The sequence below is a fragment of the Nipponia nippon genome, unplaced genomic scaffold, assembly GCF_047370975.1.
Source record: "Nipponia nippon isolate SJK-2023a ecotype South Korea unplaced genomic scaffold, ASM4737097v1 scaffold_3, whole genome shotgun sequence".
Lineage (NCBI taxonomy): Eukaryota > Metazoa > Chordata > Aves > Pelecaniformes > Threskiornithidae > Nipponia > Nipponia nippon.
Window position 1 is genome coordinate 7,749,623 of NW_028262347.1, and position 20,207 is coordinate 7,769,829.

General features: G+C 44.7%; 1 protein-coding gene across 5 annotated transcripts in view; it reads left to right on the forward strand.

Annotated features, from left to right (window-relative positions):
• Nucleotides 1-20,207, forward strand: part of CAMK1D (calcium/calmodulin dependent protein kinase ID) — a 227,724-nt gene that overhangs the window by 189,455 nt on the left and 18,062 nt on the right. For all 5 annotated transcript variants that reach the window (XM_087766361.1, XM_087766363.1, XM_087766364.1 and 2 more), the window contains exons 6-8: nucleotides 2,642-2,717; nucleotides 13,254-13,366; nucleotides 15,151-15,229. In XM_087766361.1, the coding sequence (XP_087622487.1) occupies nucleotides 2,642-2,717; nucleotides 13,254-13,366; nucleotides 15,151-15,229 (268 nt within the window). The remainder of the gene's footprint in view (nucleotides 1-2,641; nucleotides 2,718-13,253; nucleotides 13,367-15,150; nucleotides 15,230-20,207) is intronic.

The following is a 20,207-nucleotide window of genomic DNA, read 5'->3' on the forward strand; positions in this document are numbered from 1 at the left end:
TAAAACAGAGAGAAATGCCCCAGCACAGCTTTGATGTTTTAACAGGGAGAATCTTTATGTAGTTCACATCCCCTTGTCTCAGATTTGTTTTCTGTTATGTTAATGTGACATATCTGTATAATGTCAGGAGCTCACTAGGATCTGTGGTGCTCAGGACCCATTTGCATAATATTTTCTTTGGGGGATATAAGATGTATAATGTTTACCAGTCTTGAAAATGATGCAAACAGGAGCAGACCGTCAAAGGTAGAAGGGATATGCGAATAAAATATTGGGAATTTGGTAGGACTGGAGAGTTGGAAGACTCCTAATCACCTAAGGACAGGGGAAAATGAACTCCCTTCTTCAGCATATTTTGTCACAAAGTCTAGTCACAAGGGGACAAAAAAGGAAACAGTCTCACAAACCCTACTTGATGCACATTTTGAAAAAAGAGTCGTTTTAGAGCAAAACTTGGAGGCAAGTTTTGATGAATCAGAAAAGAAGGAGTCAGGTTAAGGGACACAAGGGTTGTGGGGGAAGGTTGTCTTGAGCAACTTCGAGGTACAACTGTTTTATACAAGAAAAATGTAAATTTGCCAGACTGCAAACTCACCAGGTGATCCGGGACGCAGTGGCAGGCCAAATAGGATGGCTCTCCAGTGCTTTATTCTTTTACCCCAAGTTCTTCTTCAAATTCACCCATGCCAAACTGTCTAGTACCAACCTGACGCACAGACCCTGACCCAGCCATTGGGAAAGGAGTTACCTTTTGGGTGCCAGCTGGAGATGCCTTTTATATTTCCACAGCTCTGTCCCCTATTGTAGTAAGAACATTTTAACCTTCATCTTGATAGACTACAGCAGTTTGCTCCTGTCCTGGAAGGAGTCAGGGGCTTCTCGGGAATTGGGGTGCAGGTTTCTGCCACACACCTGGGGCCAAGTTAGGAGCTGTTCATACCAGGTACAGTGGAAAGAAACCTTATTGGGCACATAGTGGATAGGTGCTGGAGTATTCACATATTACAACAGTGTATTAGGAATAACAATATATGAACAGAACCATCATTTTAATTTCTTATACATGCAGTGGTCCCAGTTTGCTGCATGACTTGAAGATTGGGGTAATATTTACCTTGTGCTGCAGATTGGGGCGTATCCCAATTGTCAAGAGTACTCATAACCTGTCTGCCAGCTATATTTTTACCCACATTCCCCTGGATTTTCTTCCTTTTTACAATGTCTCCCCAGTGTGACTTGACCCTTTCCATCATTCTGGTGCTCGTGGAAATGTGATCTGGATGTCCTCATCTGCCTCGTGCACTGTCTTCCCTTCGATCCCTTCCATAAGCTCTCAGGCCCAAGCACCAGAAAGGCTTTTCTCTTTCTCATTATTGCCTTCTGTTCCCTTCCTTGCTGGCAGTTTTGACCTTAGTTTTGTTGACTTGTCTAGCTTAAGAAGATAACTCTTTGAAGAGTCCTTGTCAGTACACCAAAGCATATGTAGCAGCTAAATGTGAGGCTCAAGTTCTAATACATTTGTGTGCTTCACAAATTTTTCGCTATTCTTCAAGTAACTAACTGATGTTGGTAAGACTCCTAGCAGAGGAAGGTGTAACCCCAAAGAAATATTTTTGCTGGAACTTGCCCCTTCATGATTCTCTTGCAGCATTTGAAGTCCAAAGTACTCAGAGGAAATACTGTGCTTTTTAAAACCCAGTGTGGCAAGTCTGCTTTAGGAATGCCACAAGCAGTGATTTCTTGCATTATTGTGGACATTTTGCTTTGAAAAAAGCAAAAGCTTCTTTACATGAAAAAGATTAGACTCACAGCGTTCTAAAATTTCGGTTTAAGCATTTGCACTGAAAGGTCCCAACAGGGAAAACATAATGCTCCAGGCTCGCAAACAAAAAATGCACCTTTTTAACTCTCACTGGTGTAAGAAAGGAAAGCAGACCCACAAAGAGTTTCAATAAATGCCCAGGATCTCACTTCTAGCAAAATTCAGACTATGGTGGCTGAAAGCTATAGAGGCAGAAGGCTCGGTTCCTTTGTGCATGTGTCCAGTTCCTGCTATTTTTCATTTCTCCCTCTGAGGCATCTGTGTTCCCAGAGGCAGAAGGACAAAGGACTCCCTCTGACTCTGACATCCAGGAGGCTTTGGAAGGCAGCTGTTGGAAGGTATGGTGACAGCTCTCCTTCCTCTCCTGCAGATGTAACTCATCGCCTCCCTGACACGCTGCACTTTCTGAGTTGCCTCTTGAAATCCCCAGTTTGGCAGTGCGATGTGGTGGAGCTGCGAGGCTGTCAGGGTGAATGTGCGTCTCAGCACCGGTGCAAAGCTTGGCCTCGTTTTTCTCCAAGTCGCCTAAACTTCCTCTGACAGAGACGTGATGGCCCTCTGCCTCTCACGCATTTTTCTGTGCTTGGTTTTGTTTTCTCTCCTTGGAGTCAGGAAATAGGGAATTTGCTCCACTCTAGGAGTCATCCTTCTTTGTGAGAATATGAGCTTCAAAAACATCAGGATATTTGCAAATGCAAGGGGCTGTATGTGGAGGACAACACAAGGTCTCAGGGAGCTTCAAGTTTCAGGGCCCTACCTCTTGGTCACATTCAAATGTTTGGTCTTGTAACGTGTGCTCGTTTGGCTTTTTATTTTCAGCTCCTGAAGTGCTGGCCCAGAAACCTTACAGCAAAGCTGTGGACTGCTGGTCCATTGGGGTCATCGCGTACATCCTGTGAGTATCTGTTGGGCTTTCAATCACAGAATTGGGACCTGCAACATGCTCTCCCACTGTGTAGTTACCCACTTTGTCTGGTCCAAGAAAGTTCATCTCTGACACTTGTGACCCAGGATAACATGAACCTTGGACACCTCCCAGTTATGTAAAGGCTGAAATTTAGGCAGAAGTAGTAGAAAATGAAACAGGACCCTTCAAAAGCAAAAATCCTTGCTTCTGCCTGAGCTACACTGTGTGCAATAATATGGGCTTGTCCAGGTTGTGACATTAGTGAAGCTATTCCCTCCCCTGCTCAGGTTAGCTTTGACAAGAAACAAATTTCGCCATGTCCACAGAGCACAGCATCGTGCCCACAGGCGTATCCTGAAGGGCCACTTCTGTCAAGGCATCACCGTAATGGCTTTTTGTTCCCTGGGGAGAGCACAGAGGGAGATAAGGGGGGAAGAGCTTTTCAGGTACTGCAGTGAATTATTCTCATCAAAACATAATACAAATTATTGAGATTTTTACTGAAAATGAGAGTTCATTTTCCTTAATACATCCAACCATCAGGTCCCATAGGAGAGGGTGAGCTGATTTGTGCCATGTCAGTTCTGTCACTGTTCTGTCAAGCCATTAAGCCTCTGCATTCTTGGCTGAGATTTGCTCCTCTAATGGGGCTAATTGCTGCTCAAGGGAGTGGGGATTGGTTGCTCGAGAAAGCTACAGGACCAGGACTTTTGTGCATTCTCCAAAGTGGTGGATAGATCTCAGAACTCATATGTCTATGGAGATTTAGTGCCTGTCCTCATTCAGTACCTGCCACCCTTCTTCACAAAGGCTTAATAGGATAATTTAGATTAGAGGGAACCTCAAGAAGTCCTGTCCTTGGGGTCAGACTAGGTTGCCTAGGGCTTTATCCAGTTGGGTCTTGAAATCCTCCAAAGATGGAGACTGCACAAGGTCTGTGAGCAACCTGTTCCACTGCTTGACTGTCCTCATGGTGAAAAGGTTTTTGCTTATATCCAGACTTGTCTCCATGAAAGGGGCAGCCAGTACTCTAGGTGCTTGAGCCATGGAAATAGGTAAGCCAACTCCTGTCCCAGTGACAACACTTGGAAGGATTGGAGAGGTGTCCTGGAGACTGTGGTCACAGGGATGCCCTGGTGCCAGGGGTCATTAGTGCTGTCCAGAGAAGGGCATTGATAACATTTCTGGGCACCACCATCTGAATCCAGCTCTGTGTGCATGAGCATGTGAACTCACTGCTAATATTTGGATTGAGAAGGAAATGCAGAACTTTTTGTCTGGGAACCTGTAGGAAGACTCCTTCTAGCTTGGGGGCCTGTCTTGATGGGGTGATCTGTGCTCAGGGCTCGGGTCTGTGAGACCATGCATGTCATTCAAATAACAGTTGCGTAGGTTGCATCTGCACAGCCTAGCAGACTTTGAAGCAGGAGCTATTCATGTGGGTCTTTGAGAGCAGGTCAGGCTTTTGCCATGGGCTGACCCAGGGTGACCATAGAGCACAACAAGCCTGTTCCTTTTCTGCAAGAGAGCACAGAGCTGCTGCATAGCTGTTGACTGCTGCAGAAACAAATGTCTTCTCATGCCGGCATTACTAGTGCTTTCCTTTTTTTTTTTATTTTTCCCTTTTACACAACTGTCACAGTTACACAAGACTGAAGGAAAAAGCAGCTCCTATGAGGCATAGCATTAAAGCATTCCTACTTTGTTCCCTTTCTCCTTACGCAAACATTTCATGGCTTGTCAACATGAATAACTTTTTGATGGTGTAGTAGAACTATTTTTGCCAGGACAAACCTCACTGCTATATTATCCACTCTGTGCAATGTTCATTCTTTACGTTTGCATTTAGTCTTGAGCATAAATTGTATGCTACCCAAAATAGCTTTTTTATATTAAGATAGTATAGGAAGGCTTTATTTATTTGCATGTATGTTTATTTATTTAAAACAAAGTCCTGCCTAAAACCATCAGCTTTATGACTGGCTTTCCAATCTACATGAATATTTGAAAACTTGTTCAGTATAAAACTTTGCAGGGAGATGGATTTATCGTGGAGCAACCATCAATAGCAGGATGCAAAAAGCTTTTGCATAACAAAGCAAAAATCAACAGTGCTGATTCTGACTTTGTGGCAAAGCCCAGCGGGACATGATACAGCAGTGAGGAAGACAACAGACATGCCAAAATACCTCAGAGGCTGCTTCGCACATCACTCCCTAGTGCTCTTTTAGATGAGGATGGTGTTTGCTGACCCAAACTTACCATCTTCCACAAGCAAACCTGAGCATGGAAGGCCTAGGGGTCGGGTTTTCTGATGTTTTGAGTCCTTGCCAGCCATGGCAGGACAATCAGGTAGAGTCTTTTCTGTTGCTTTTGTAGTGCATCATTGCTGAATAGCAGCTTCAGTGAGCAGGAAGAAGGAGGACGGAGGTGGAAGACAGCAGTATGCTGCTTCAATTCTATGCTTGACCGCTGCCTAAGTTCAGTTTATTGTCAAATATCCACCATGAAAATATGTGTCCATCTGGCAGCCCACAGGAGAGCTGTGAACTGTTGCATCCTGGTTGCCTGGAGATAAACTTGGCTCCGCTTTCCTCCAAGTTTTCAGTCCCATTCAACCATGGCTCATGCACCAAAGGTCTTTTCTGCTGGCGAACCTGTTATTTCATTTGTTGCTTTTATGTGTCTTGCTGAAGAATATGGGTGAGACAGTGCTAAGTAACGTGTCCTCCACACCCAGTTTACGAACATATCTTTGATAGGTGGAAGGTTTCAATCTCATCCCTAATCCTTCCCCCTCCTAAGCAAGGCTGCTCTTTCTGCAAGGTTCAGCTCCATCGTTTCCTGCTCTGTTTTCCAAATCAGCGTGTGCTGGGCTTGTCAAGCAAGGCATACACACTCCTCAAATCTAAATTCCCCATTTGCTGTACAGGGAACTCCCAACCCTGAAGGCTTAAATCAGTTTAGTAAGAATGAGTCCCTGTGAATTCCCGTTTGCAGGACAAGGAAACCTTTTCAGGATTTCTGTGCTTCATGTAATAAGGACTTGATTTGTATTACATACAGTCAAAATGAACAGCAATAATAGGTTGATATAGAAGGAGTGTGGTAATGTGTTTGCCAGACTGTTACTGCTTGGGTGGGATTGGGTCTGAGATCAAACCACCCCCTTGAATATTTCTGCATGTGAGCTACATCCTTCAGCTCCTGTTACAGTCAGTGGCACTCCAGGGCTCACTTTGGTTACCCTAACATAGGTGCTTAGTGCTGTTTCAGTCACATACAGTGTCCTGCCTGGTCTCAAGCTGTGGCTGCAGGACGGTCCAGCCCCCCCAGCCCCATGGTGTACCTGCCAGCGGGGGACAGGGGTCCTGTGCACTCGACAGCTTCTCCAGTGGCACCAGGCTCTACGTGTGGGCACCTCAGCCCAGCCTGGGTCGATGCAAGCAGGCGTTTCACTGGGATGTGCCATTCAGTTGCCTAAACTTGCGCTTTTAGTGCCAAGCTGGGGTGTCTGGGACAGCCACATGGATTTGGCAAGTGTAATGCACTGCAGAGACCTTCCTTCTGGAGTGGCAGATGGAAGCCAAGCGGGAGACCATGGACCGTGTCGAATAGCACCAGATGCCCATGCTGAGGCTACTGGATTACACCCTGCTCCATATTCAGACCCCTGCCTTCACAGTATGGTTTCATCTGCTTTATGGGACATTTGCATCACTCTCCAGCCTCTGTTGACTCCATCTCTGTTGACTGCAGTGGGAGCTTAGAAACCCAGCCCACATCTTACGTGTCCTAATCTTGAACTGGCTCTAATCCTTGCTTCCAGGAATAGCCAGAAACTGCAGACGTGGTGTTGTGGTTTAACCCCAGCCAGCAACTAAGTGGTACACAGCCGCTCGCTCACTCCCCCCTCCCTGGTGGGATGGGGGAGAAAATAAGAACAGTAAAAGTGAGAAAACTTGTGGGTTGAGATAAGAACAGTTTAATAATTGAAATAAAATAAATTAAAATAGCAGCAGTAGTAGTAGTAGTAGTAATAATAATAATAATGATAATAATAATAATACACAAAGCAAGTGATGCATGATGCAATTGCTCACCACCCTCCGACTGATGCCCAGCCCGTCCCTGAGCAGCAATCGCTGCCCCCCAGCCAACTCCCCCCAGTTTATATACTGGGCATGACGTCATACCATATGGAACAGCCCTTTGGCCAGTCTGGGTCAGCTGTCCTGGCTGTGCCCCCCCCCAGCTTCTTGTGCACTGGGCAGAGCATGGGAAGCTGAAAAGTCCTTGACCAGTGTAAGCACTGCTGAGCAACAACTAAAACATCAGTGTGTTATCAACATTATTCTCATCTTAAATCCAAAACACATCACTATACCAGCTACTAGGAAGAAAATTAACTCTATCCCAGCCAAAACCAGGACACATGGCCTCATAAGAAAGTGGATGTCAGGGGTGCAGTAAAGACAAAGAAGAGGAGTCCTTCCCTAACTGGAAGGAAGGAGCCCTGCTGGGGTGTCTGATACCACCAGTGATGGGCACAGGTTTAACGTCTAGGTTTGCTGTCTCAGCAGTGTCACACCACTGGAGGTAGCAGAGCCAGCGTGCTCACAGTGCGGCGTGGTGCTGAGCTGCCACAACCACCAGCAGCATAGCCACCTTGGTGCAATGCTGGTAGTTAATCCTGCCCTGAGCAGCAGTTAATAATTCCAATATATCACCACACCCATCCAGATATGCCATTTCCAGCTCCACACTCAGCACAGTTGGAGCTACTTGCACATGCCCAAACCAGTCGGAGACCTATTTATGCATAGGGCAATCCAAGCACATCATCCTGCATCACCTCCCCACCTCTCCCACGAATCCTCACAGCCACTCTGAACAGACTGTTGTCATTTAAGAAGATGGAAACTCAGGGGAATCCAACACAGAAGCTGGGCATAAATTAAAGATGCTTTGAGCTATTATTACCGCAAGTGGTTTGAGTGCCTCCAGACGCAACCTCAGTCTCACATAAGAGCCTTCGGTTTATGACACTGGAAGAACAAACTGTTTCTGGGGCACCAATGCTCTAGACAAATATTTGTTTCTGTGATATGCAAGGTGAAGGATGTCTTAGGAAAGAATACCTTTGTTTCAGTGCCAGTCTCTAATGCTTCTCGTTAATGCCAACCAGATTGCAGAGGCTGCACCAGCGGAGTTTTTATCAAAACCTGTTTTGCATGAGAAGTCATTATTCACAGGAACTAATTTTAGCAGCCTGAAATTTCCTGTTATTCCAGTTGCAATATTTCTCAATTTGAAACAGCCTCATTGTTGAGCTCAGCTTCCTGCTTATCACAAGGTAGTTTTGGTACCTGTTCAGCTTAAAAAACATAAAGCATAAGAAGAGCAAGAGACTTCACTGGATTCCCAGCAGCTGGATTTTGGACATGTCTGGGTGACGTGAGAGGTTACAAAAGCTTGGGGAGCTAAAATACTGATTGCATACCTGATATAACAAAGATTAAGTTAATATATGTAAAAAATAGAAGATCATGTTCCAAAGCTGGAAAAGGACCCGGGGCCACAGAATGCTCTGCCTCAGCCCCTGGTTATTCATCCTCAACACCTCCTGTCTCTTCTGCACTAGGCTAAGCACATTTTGCTGTGTATTTTCTTCTGATTCTGTTCACTGGTAGGACAAGAGACTTACTGGTTTGATATTGTTATTTATAAACAATGAGTATCTGGAGAGAAATCTTGGATCATACTTTCCAGTACTTTTTTGCTGCTGAGTTGCTTTTGATTTTCAAGTAGATGTGCCTGAAATCATTAATGATGTTTGTATGGAAGGATTAAGCAGGGACAGTACAAAGTATATTATGCCAGAAAAAGTTTCCACCATCGTCCGGGAGTCATGTGTTGGGAAAAGCTGGTCAGGCACATCGCCCGCTCGGCATCTCACACAGCCTAAGCAAGAAAGTGAGGAATAATTTACTTGTTCGGTACTGGAAGGAGAATTAGTGGTGGCAAAATGTACACAGGCATGTTGGATTGCTCAGGATATCACAGTTAAACACTGGGAAAACAACTCCAAATGATTGCTCCTCACTGCTTACTTCTTAATTTATCTTTTATTCTCCATGCCACATGTCCTTGTCCACAGTTTCACGAGGGCACCAGTGTCAGCCAGTATGAGGGTCCGTTCCTAAAATAAGAAGAAATACATGTGTTTATCCCTATAAATAGCACTTGGACATCTTCCCACACCACACATCTCATGTCTTTGAGCATTTACTGAGTTCTTTGCTCTAATCTCACTGTAAAATTGTTTGTAAAACTAACCCCAGTGCCTCTTGTCTTGCGGGTTGTATACACTGACCATGCGAATGGGTTATTTAGCCTTTAGTATCACCCCTGGTATGTAGCAGAAGCTTGCAGGGGTTTGCTTTCTCTGCCTGCTGAGGACAAGGCATTCCTGCTATTCCTCTTGTGCTCTCCTGATGACTTCTAACAATATCTTTCTTTTGTACATCCACCTGTGTTTTTCTTATCTGCATCCCATTCTTTTTAAGGCAAGACTGGGAATAGGAGGTTAAGGGAAAATCTGTTGCTGATGTGATAAGGTTGCTAAATAATTGTGAAAAGCTTTTATTTGGTGAAACTGCAAGAAAATGATGACAACTAATAGCTGCCTGAAGCTCCCCCAGGACAATGAAGGATTTTTTCACATTAAAGACAGAGGGGTTATTTTTGTATTTCTGCATATCTAAAGAAAAGCAGCAGAATCTCTGATAGTGAGGTCATTTTTTTCACACAGAAATGTCCCAGCAGATGGAAATTAAGTCGATGGGATTTTGATTCTGTAAGAATTAAATAAAAACTTATTATGGACTTTGGAAGGTGGCCCAGTTGCCGGAAGTCCAGCAAGATTTCCTCCAAACATAAATTGTATGATAGGCTAATTTGCTGGGGCTTTCCCATCAGTTACTGCAAAGCCAGTAACGTTAAAACATTAAAGTAACATTAGAACTTCTGTGTCTTCCTGAACTCTGATTTTAAGGGAAAGGAAAGCAAGACCACCTATATTTTGGCTCCCAAGCCCTCCCTGTGCCAGGATGCCCTGCTGTTCCCCTCCCTCATACCACCTCCTCTGTCCTAAGGAGCTTGCTCCCTTGTCACATGCTTTCTGGTGGAGGTCCTCAATGATTTGCCTCCTGGAGGAACATCCTTGGGTCCCCCTATGCAGGAGGTTCATCCCCATCCCTGGCCGAGCCAGCACCAGCCCGTGCCCTGCACTCAGCCCGCTATCAGGCAGGGGCTGGTTTGGAGGGATGTCCCTGCCCATGACCTGTCATGGAGACTAACATTTCTCAAGCTCTCACCAGCAAGGAAAAAGCAGTGCCAAAAGAGTCTGTTTTCTGCCCCGTGCCCAGCTTCCAAGTAGCTCTGGCATCCTCCTGCATGACTCTGACTCCTCGTACAGCCCTTCTACCATGCATCCTTGCGATGGGCTGCAGTGATCTCCCCGACACAGAGGTAGATACCCCAGACGTGTAGATGCTCAAGCCATGCAGAGGAGCAGGGGAATAGCTGGATGTGTGTAGGAAAGGGATTGAAAGCTCTGGAGAGGCTGGGGCTCTTGATGGGGTTCGTGTCTCTCTGATCCCCCCTTTGCAGGGTTATAGCCCTCCAGCTCTGTTATGCTCAGCAGTTTGCTCCTACCTTTTGCTGCCACGAGCATGTATAAATCACAGCAGCCCTAACTTGTGCTCTTGTATCTTTGCCAAGGTAATTAGTACAGTGCACATTTTAAGAGAGTTATTTCTCTCCCCGGAGCAGCCTGCCAGAGCCTCGGCATGCACAGCGCTGTCTGCTTGCCCTAAAATGTTTTATCAGAGCAGTTTGGTTTTGTTTAAGGAAAGTGCTGAGGAAGGCAAGAAATTAATGAGGGGCTGTCAGGCTTCTTATATGGAGCTCAATGTGTCCCCCAGGGAAGAGGGACAGAGCGATGGCTCCGAGTGCCTTTGGAGGAGCAGTTTTCCTCCAGATTGGACATCTCTACCCCAGTAGCCATCCTAACAGTTGCAGCGCTGGTGCTGTCAACTCCAGCCTTTCCAAAGCCCTCAGTAAAGCACCCAGAATCTTGAAGGCTGTGACAAAAGAGGAGGAAGCTGAAGATCAGTTTGTGTGCATCCCCCCACAAGACTGTGGGATGTAAGGGCTGATATTTATTACAATAAAGCAAGACATACAAATGTTCTTCATAGATACCTGTAGAGCTGGATCCTGGTTGTGGATCCAGTTTCTGCATTGGGTTACCAGATGTTTTTCCTTCATTATCCAGGCGCATAGTGGCTTTTTGGTGTTTACTTAAATGCACCATTTTTAATGGTCCTTCTCATACGCCGCTTCCACCACTGGGTTTCATGTAGGAGTTGCTGCATCGAGCCCCACACACAAACACGTGCCCACTAAGTAGGTATGCAGTCCTGCTCTGAACATAAATGCTTGTCTGGCATGACGTTATCTTACTTGCTTTTGATAATGGCAGTCATCCAGTGGGACACAAATGAGGACTGGCTCATCTGCTTTGCAAGACAAAGAGAGATATTTCTGATTCAGTTGAACCACAGTGGATTCATTATAATGCTGCAAATTTCAGTCGAGTTCTTCCAGGTCAATATGGATGTGACGCAGATCAACATCTCACTCAGCATTTAAATTATTTATCAAGCACACTGTCTCCTTAGAGCTAACGAAACATTGCTCCTTTCACCCTCAAGTGTTGAGTTGGTTCAAATAACCTCGAGGGCAGCTGGCTGGCTTTGGGTTATAAATAACTTGAGTATTTCATTTCTTACAGTTCCCCCCCCTCAGTTCTGTTGTTGCTACAGTGTAGTGTTTCAGATGGATCTTCAGTCTGTTTATTATGGCTGGCTCTCTCCAATTAAATGCTTTATTGAGGTTGGTTGACTGAGGGTTTAAGAAAATTGTAGGAAGAAGATCATTTCAATATCGGCAAAGTATGTGAAAGAATAATTTACACCATAGACTAGAGATAAGATTAAAAAATGTGTCATCTCTATATGAGACGGTAGAGGCAGAAAGGCCTGTTTAACTGTGAGCAGGATGGGTTTGCTAAAACCTTGGACCAGCCTCAGAGGTAAGTCTGGCACTTTGCAACATTGGTATTAAAGCTTGAAGAAGTGGTACCTTTGCTGGCATGTCTGCACAGAGAGGGACAGACTACTGCATGCAGCATCGGCTGACGTGAGGGACACATGAGTTTTATCGCTGTATTTGCAGCGGCATTGCAGTGCTGGATGCGGTTTTCCCATGTCTGCAGGGCTGGAGGAGCCCTGCCTCGGCAGAGTGACTATCCTGCTGTCTGCAGCACTGGGAAGGTACACCCAGAGTGGTTTAGCTCAAGCTAGGCAAATAATGTTCAATGTTCTGCTTGTCCTGGGGCTAGATTTTCTGAGAAGTCTGATTATAAATACTGAAAACCAGGACAGGACTGTCGTTAGCCTTAGGCAAGGTAGGCAATTTGATGTGGGCAGCAAAATCACTTGCAGGAGTGAGAAAGGGAGAGGCTCCCCGTGTGTCTCTGCAGCAGTGGCAGGTCTATGTGAACCCCGTGCAGGCTCTGCTGCGGAGGTGGAGTGACTCCCAGACATCCTCCTTGCAGGGACCTGGGGACGCAGAGCCCAGCACAAGCCACAGTCCTTGGCTCCTTGTCCTGGTTTGCACCAGCTCTTCCTCCTCATTGTGCTAGAGAAGAGGTCCATGCAGGTGGTCAGTGGCTCTCCAGATGTACAACAAACTTTCCTGTACAGCTATGATCTCTCACACAATATAGAGACCACAGGCTGTGCTCAAAGCCTGTCCTGATGCCATGCAGGTGACTGGGCTGCTGTTGTCACCTCTTGTGTGTCCTCGGTTCCCAGGGCTCTGCTGTGCTCGCACGTCCGCAGAGCCACTGCAATGCCTCTCCACCAGCCGGGAGACAGTAAAGCTGGTGTAAGTAAGTGGCTTGTGTAAGGTGTTGGGTGAGAAGAGTCCAGAAGGACAACCAGAGCAGTGAAGCCAATATGTAGAAGACTCTTGGATGGGGGATGGTTGTGCCGAGGGATGAGAGGGACTGGTGAATGTAGGGTGTAGCCCATGGAAACTCCTCTTACGACATGTATAGGAGAGGATGGAAGGGTCATGGCTGTGTAATAAAACTATTCCTCTGGCTATACCCAGAGCATGCAGAGGGAGGCCAGGATATCTGCATGAGTCAGTGTAGGATCAACAGCACTGGGTTTCCATGCAGAATTCCTCTTTGTCCAGGACGGTGCCAATCTCCAGAAGTGGGTTTACATGTCCCAGAACAAACTTCTCTTGTGGTAGTGCTTGGCTGCTTGAAAACTTATTGAGACAAGTCTTAAACAAGAGTTTCCCCTTCTTCTCCCTCCCTTTTTCTCACCTTCTTGGCCAAGACAGGTCTGAGGGTCATGTGTTTCTTTTCTTGTTCTCCCTCAGGCTCTGTGGGTATCCCCCTTTCTATGATGAAAATGACTCCAAACTCTTTGAGCAGATCCTTAAGGCAGAGTATGAGTTTGACTCTCCATATTGGGATGACATCTCTGAGTCTGGTAAGAAGCTACTGCTCATTTAATTGCAGCAACCATGAGTGCATGCCTGCCTGTTCCAGATCTCCTCCTCTGGGAGTGAGAATGTACCCTCCATCATGTGTGGAGCTCATTTAAACCAAAAATCATTGGGAATGTGCATGTCTTTCAGCTCAAGTAGTTATGGGAGGTTATTTCTGCAGGAGTGCAAATTAAGTACCATTTTGTCCAGTTACACACAGAGCACTAAAACGTAGCTGGAACAGAAGATTAAGAGAATGGAAGACTGTCCCAAGAAGACAAAGCGGTTTAACTTCTCCATCATATCCAAATAAAATGCAGATAGTTTTTGTGTCACTAATAATAATAAGGCAACCTAGTTCGACTCTGTTACTAGAACTGTACTGTAGGTCCAAAGCAAGTCTGCAGTGTATACAGCAAAGACAAACCCAAGAAATTAATGTCTTCCAAATGAGGCAGCTAAGCAGATTCAGAAACTGGGAGTACTGTCTGTGTGGTCGGGCCCAGAGAGCTGCCCATATGCTTGCCCAGTTCCCCACCCAGTGCAGAAGACATTTAATCCACAGCGCCTGCCGGTGCCTGCTCTACTCAGTCTGGCAGAGAGGCAGATATACTACCCTGTTACGGGCAAATGTGCCTAAAGGCTTCTGGCTCCAGCATGGCTCATGGTCTGCCAGCATCAGTGTCTATAGGTGACAGCAGGGGCATGTTCAGCATTGCACCCTGCATGTGCCACTGACACGCTGTGTGGTCTCCAAGAGGTCACACAAGCTCGGTGTCCTTGCTTTGTCCAGCCTGGGGGAACATCTGCCATTTCAGGCAGGAGAAGAAATGAATTCTAGGAACATTTTATCAGACAAAAATATCCCTAGAAATGCAGTTTTCTGATTCATTAATACTACTGATTAAGGCAGGGAGATATAAAAATAAGTGTTTTATTTTGAAGATGATTATATATCCTGTTATCTCTGCATAGAACAACATTTCATGCTGCTTACATCTGTGGTCCAGATATCATTGTGATGGATTGCTTAAAAATATATGTGATGAGAAGTTTTTTTAAGCCCATAAGAGGTTTCTGAGAAAATATGAAGGTCTGCTGGCAGACCCCTTTGCATTTTGGGGGGAAAGTCCATCACCTAAATCAGCACAAAGATTTTCCTGCCATATTTGGCTTTGCTGTGGCTCTTTCAACTGCTCTCCTGAAACTACTGGATGCATGCCATGCTGTGATCTCCCTTCCCTCCATTATAGTGTCCATTAAAAACACACTGCCTCATGCCCAAGGGAGTCCATTTTTCTCGGTAACTTGTTTTTAAATACGCAACATGTCCTCACAGCTGCCCATGTGTGCGATAGCTTGGAGTGAGCAATGAGAAGCTTCTCTTACTGTGGCATTTGACCTCCTCCTTGCCTTTCCCACTCAGTTTATCAGCATGTCCAACAGATGTGGCCATATGCAGACCACTAAGATGGTCAGAGGAACTTGGGTGACCCGGGAGCTGGCAGGCTTGAACTCTGCTGACTCTGAATTATTCATCCCACTCCTAAATATACCTGCACAAGTAGATGCCTTCAGCTTTTATCTGCTGTATTAAATAGCTTGGATTTGGTCCTAAGTCACTTTGGTTATATCTATACTAATAAATGACACATGACCCAGGGCCATTTTCTGATGCTGTGGCCAGATGGCACTTGGTAGCCTGGTCAATGCTGTTGGCTGATCAGCCTGCAGCAGAACTGGACATCAACCCTATTGCTTTAAATTATTCTTTCTTTTTTTACAGCTAAAGACTTCATTCGGAATTTGATGGAGAAGGACCCTAATAAAAGATACACCTGTGAGCAAGCGGCGCGGCACCCTTGGTAAGCAACAGTCAGTGCTGTGTGAAACCCTCAGGACAGAGAGCATCGTTTTACATTCGGGGTAGAAGTGTTTTTTCTGTCACGTAGTATACTAACCTCTGCTAAAAAACTCTGTGCTCTTATTCTTACAACCCCTGGCTTGTCCTCCAGATTTTCCTAGAAAATCATGATGGACTTTAATCTCATGTACCAACCTGTTGAGTATCTGTATAAGGAGTCAGTGAAACGCTGAATTATCTATATGTTGACTGCAGCACAACAGTGGGATATGGCAAAATGGTTGAACCCAGAAATCGTATTTTGGGGCAGAAGGTCAAATTCTGCAGGTGTGCAGAAAGCTGGGTATCAACTTGCTCATGAGATCCTTGCCAAAGTAATATCAGAGCATTTAAGAGCATCCCATGAAGCAGGAATTCCTCATCTGTGCTTCACAGATTATAGTCCACCTCCTACTTGCAGTAAGGACCTGGTTTCACATGCTGTTTACCCTCTCTTGTTGAATGGAAGAGATAAGAAACCCTAGAGCAGGATTGGGTCAGCTGAGTCTGAATTGGCTATACCAATGCTATCTCTCTGCAGTGATAACAGAAAAGTACCTGGTCTGACTGTATTCATAATTCAGACTTCTGTTAAGTGTTTTAAATTAGATGATACCTTTGCACATGGCTGACTTCACCAATGTTACCTAAGTATTACGTAGCTGAAACAAGAGTGGCTCATGTACTTTTGACCAACCCTGAGTGACTGAGCATCACCCCACACTACCAGCTGCACCCAAAAGTGGGCTTTGGATGTCAGTCTTTTAGGGCAGGGATCATTATATATGAAGTGAGATTTTGGTCGTTAGAATTGCTATAACAGAAAGGAGTCAATGGCATGACATTTTCACCCCGGGTGTGCACTAGACTGTGTTTTTATGCTATCACAATTACCACAAATGCCATTTTCTTTTGCAGTTTCTAGAGTGCTGGCTGGATAAGAGCATTAAGCTCTGCATTGCAGGGGAACTGAAGTTTTTCCTGAGCATCCATAGCCCCTCAGAAAAGCAACTGGGTCAATGTCATAACTAGCTCAACAGCTTAATGGACCGTAAAACCATCCTGGTGACGCAATTTGAGCCCAGGGATCAGCCTCCAGTAGTGTAGTTGAGAATAAAATGCATGGTAAGAAAAGCACAGGCATGGAAGTTGTCAGTGAGTTTTAAGGTAGTGCTGCTTTCTGCTGGAAGTTGGAGACATTCATTCAGACGATGGAGTCTGCATCCCTCTCAGGCTGGGGAGCTTTATCAGCAGGGCTCTGGTCACCTCTGTTTCCTCAGCAGACATGGGTTTTGGACACGGTCCTTGACCTTTCTAGCTCTGAAGGGACAGAACTTGGTACCCAGCTTAAAATCATGTTACATTTCAAAGCAGAGTAAAACTTCATGTCAATAACTCTAGAACAAATACTTCAGTTGTTTGGTTTCAAGGGGTTTATGCTCCTCTCTCTGACACTTACTGGTTGTCTCATCTCATTGCTGCTTTCTGTCCTGGGACTAGATGGAAAGTAAATCCTTTCAAAGGTTTTTACCAGTCTGGCTTACTTGCTGATAAAGTTTTACCAATACGCAGGCTGATGACTTACCCCCATCATTAATCTGGCACTCATGAAGGCATTCAGTAAGTTTTGACTACACAAGTGGTAGAAATACAGTGAAATGGCACTGATTTCTCCATAGTGGGAATGATGTACCGATGTCCGACTAAAGATTGTCAGTCGCTGCGATTACAAATCAGGCTGAAGATAAGATTGAGGCTCAGCCTTTACAATTAAAAAGTTTTAGGAAAGGCTTGGGATGCAGAAGGCAATGTAAATCATTGAGAAAAGCAAGGTTCTTGCTTTTCATCCTCCATACCAATGACAACAAGAAACATTTTACAGATGGTTATTAGCTGCATCAGTGGCTGGCATCAATACAAATGAGAGATGAGGAGAAGTCAAGACCTGGGCCTGCTCTTTTTCCAATGTCCCATCAATAACCGCATTGTCTATGTGACAAAAAGGAAATTTGGGAAATGAAATCCAGCTTTCGTGAAAAAAAAAAAAACAACCAAACATTTCTAAATTATACTGACCTGGGCCTCAGGAAATTAAACAAGTTACAAAAGTCAATATTAGAAATACAGAATAAACAATGGGAATACAACTCCCAGCAGAGAAAGAGGTGACCATTTGTATAACTCAGAGGCAGATTTTCCAAAGCCTTTACATCCAAGATACACAAACCGTAAGCATCCAGCTCTTGGCCCCTCTACATCTGTGTTGGTTGCTGGAGTGCAACAAAGAAACGTGGCACTTGTAAGACACACAGCTTCTGGGCCCTCCTAAAGGAACAAAATGATAAAAAGTGTTTTCATTCCTTTTTTTTCCCCTTTTTTTTCTTTTGCATGTCATGGCCAGGAGCCAATGGAAACTCACAGACTGCTCCATAATTTTTTATATTTTCTACAGAATCCAATCTTCCATTTAAAAACAACCCCCAAAAAAGGATTTTCCCCCATTTCTGTGGCAGGGTGTCTTCTTCTGCCAGGCTGACTTTGCAAGGCAGTGGTTCATTTGTAGGGTTACCTCCCAACCATGTAACGCATGGCTTGGGGTCAGCCTTTGAGATGTCAGACACGCAAATGGCACCACAGTAGGGAGGGTTAAAATATTCACCGTTTCCATACCCCATCCCAAATCCATCTTCCCTCAACACAGAGGCAATATGTGCCAGTGGATTAAAGAGCAGAAGGACAGTTGTACACAGTGAAAGCAAAGCATGGAGGTTTCCAAAGATATGGCTTCAGATCTGCCTCTGTCCTCCCCAGTGAGCTCTTGAGCAAAACTGGATATCTCATTCCTTCTTGCTCTGAAAAGCTTCCTGTAACATAAATATTGCAGTTATGGACCTCTCTGGAGAGTGGTGCAGTGATTTTTGTGGAGGGTTTGGATCCTGTAGTGATAAATGCTACTAAAACGCCTTTTTGGATAATCAAGGCTACTCACCCAGATATTATCTGTTATTTCAGAATTAGTGCTAGGATCTCCTTTTGCCAACCCATTGCTCAAGAAGCATTTTCTACCCAGATTGCTTAAGCCAGGAAATAATGAGGTTTTTACTGCTTCTTTTCTCATTCTAGCCACTGTATCTGTTACAACGGCATCCTCCCCTCCCCTTTGAAGGAGGGGAAAGCCTTTTTGGTGGAGGAGGAGGAGAGCTCTGTGCTTCCTCTCATGGTCAGCTGTGTCCTTCTCTCAGCCTGGACATATTTAAGTTTCCAATAAGTCCAGGCTTGCGTTCCTCTCTCTCTTTGTTGCATTCAGTGTTACAACAGTCGGAGGTAAGGGTGCAAGTGTTTAGCCAACAGTCTACCCCAACTTTTATACTGGGGGCATCCTGCACCACCTTATCACATGAGCATATATTTTTCCGCATGCATCCCGATTAGCAACATCACCTTCCACAGTGCCTACATAGCATTGTCTTCTCTGTGTGTGATCAAGAGTAATGAGGTTACGGAGTACAAGAGTAATGAGTACTGGCTTAGTAGGAAGAGATGGTCAGAGCAGACTTCAAGTGGTCCCATAAATGATATGCTCTTGCAGAGTGCTTACAATTCAAGTAGTCCTTAATGGCACTTCATGAAAGGTATTTTTTTTGTCTGCACAACTGGTTCTGTAAAGCAACCTAACTGGAGAAGCACCTTTGAACCCTAGAGTTCGCATGAAGTAAAATCCTGATTCCACTGAAGTTAATGGGAGTTTTCCACTGACTTCAGTGAGAGTTGGGGTTTGTCTCCTTGTCTCACCAGCAGAACACAGAACATCTACCCAAGTCACTGGTGCTGTGCAAATGGTAGATAATTAATGTATATGACGAAGTGGCTTCCTGTAGTGACATTTTCCAGCTTTCCCTTTTTCTTCCCCCTGTGAAATCTGCCCCTGTAGTATCGGATCATTGGGATCAGCCACAAATTAGGAAGAAATCTATCAAATCATGAGTACTTAACACATACGTTATAATCTGATTGTGAATAGTTAAGAATAGTTAACTGTGCATGAGATGGCTACCTGGCCATGAGATTTTGTTGTTTCAATATATAACGTTTGTGAAGAAGAAAGTGATTCCAAGTGATTCCAAAATATACCTCTTACTTTAATTACCATGTTTTTATTAAAAATTTCCAAACAAGGCTTGCAAGAACTGGATCTTGCAAGATATTACATTTGTGCCTTTAAGGTTAATAATCTCTTTGAATTTTGGGAAACTGCTCTAGAAGAGCCAGCTATTCACATGACTAAATGTTTGTACAGGATCAGACCCTAAAAAAAGTAAATACTTCTTCCCAGTGGCCCACTTTTCTGTGCTGTATCTGCTCCCCACATGCCTGCATTTACGTGATGTTTTGCTATTTATAATCAAATGGCCTTGGCAGGGGGACGGTATGTTAAACTCGGAGTTGGCAGAAAAGGAGGCTAATAATTGCAGTGAAGTATGGTAGCAGAAACAGTACAATATGTAAGACTTGTTGGTATAATGATTACACCCTAGCCTGTACAATTTGTCCATTTATACAGATTTCTCCAGTTTAATATACAGGTGACTTATGCTTTCCATTAGAAATGTTATTTATTTTGTAGCAAATCTTTCACTGAGGTTTGCGCTGTTTACGGTGTGTTGCAAAGGTGCAATGTTCTGCTTAGTTGTTCCACTGTGACTTTTCGAAAAGGACGTGGAAAATGAAGGTAACAAAAGAGTGGGGTAATTTTGCTGCAGCTTGATACATTTTAATGTTTCCCTAGCTCATATTAATGACAGCAATTAAGTTTATTAAATATATTGCCATGTCAGAGCCCACATCCTGTTTAAGGCAGTCGCTCAGGCTGCAGTGAGTAAGGACGAGCAGCAGAAACCCAAGGACCTCTTTTTTGCAGCTGTAGGATCAGCTCCCTGTCA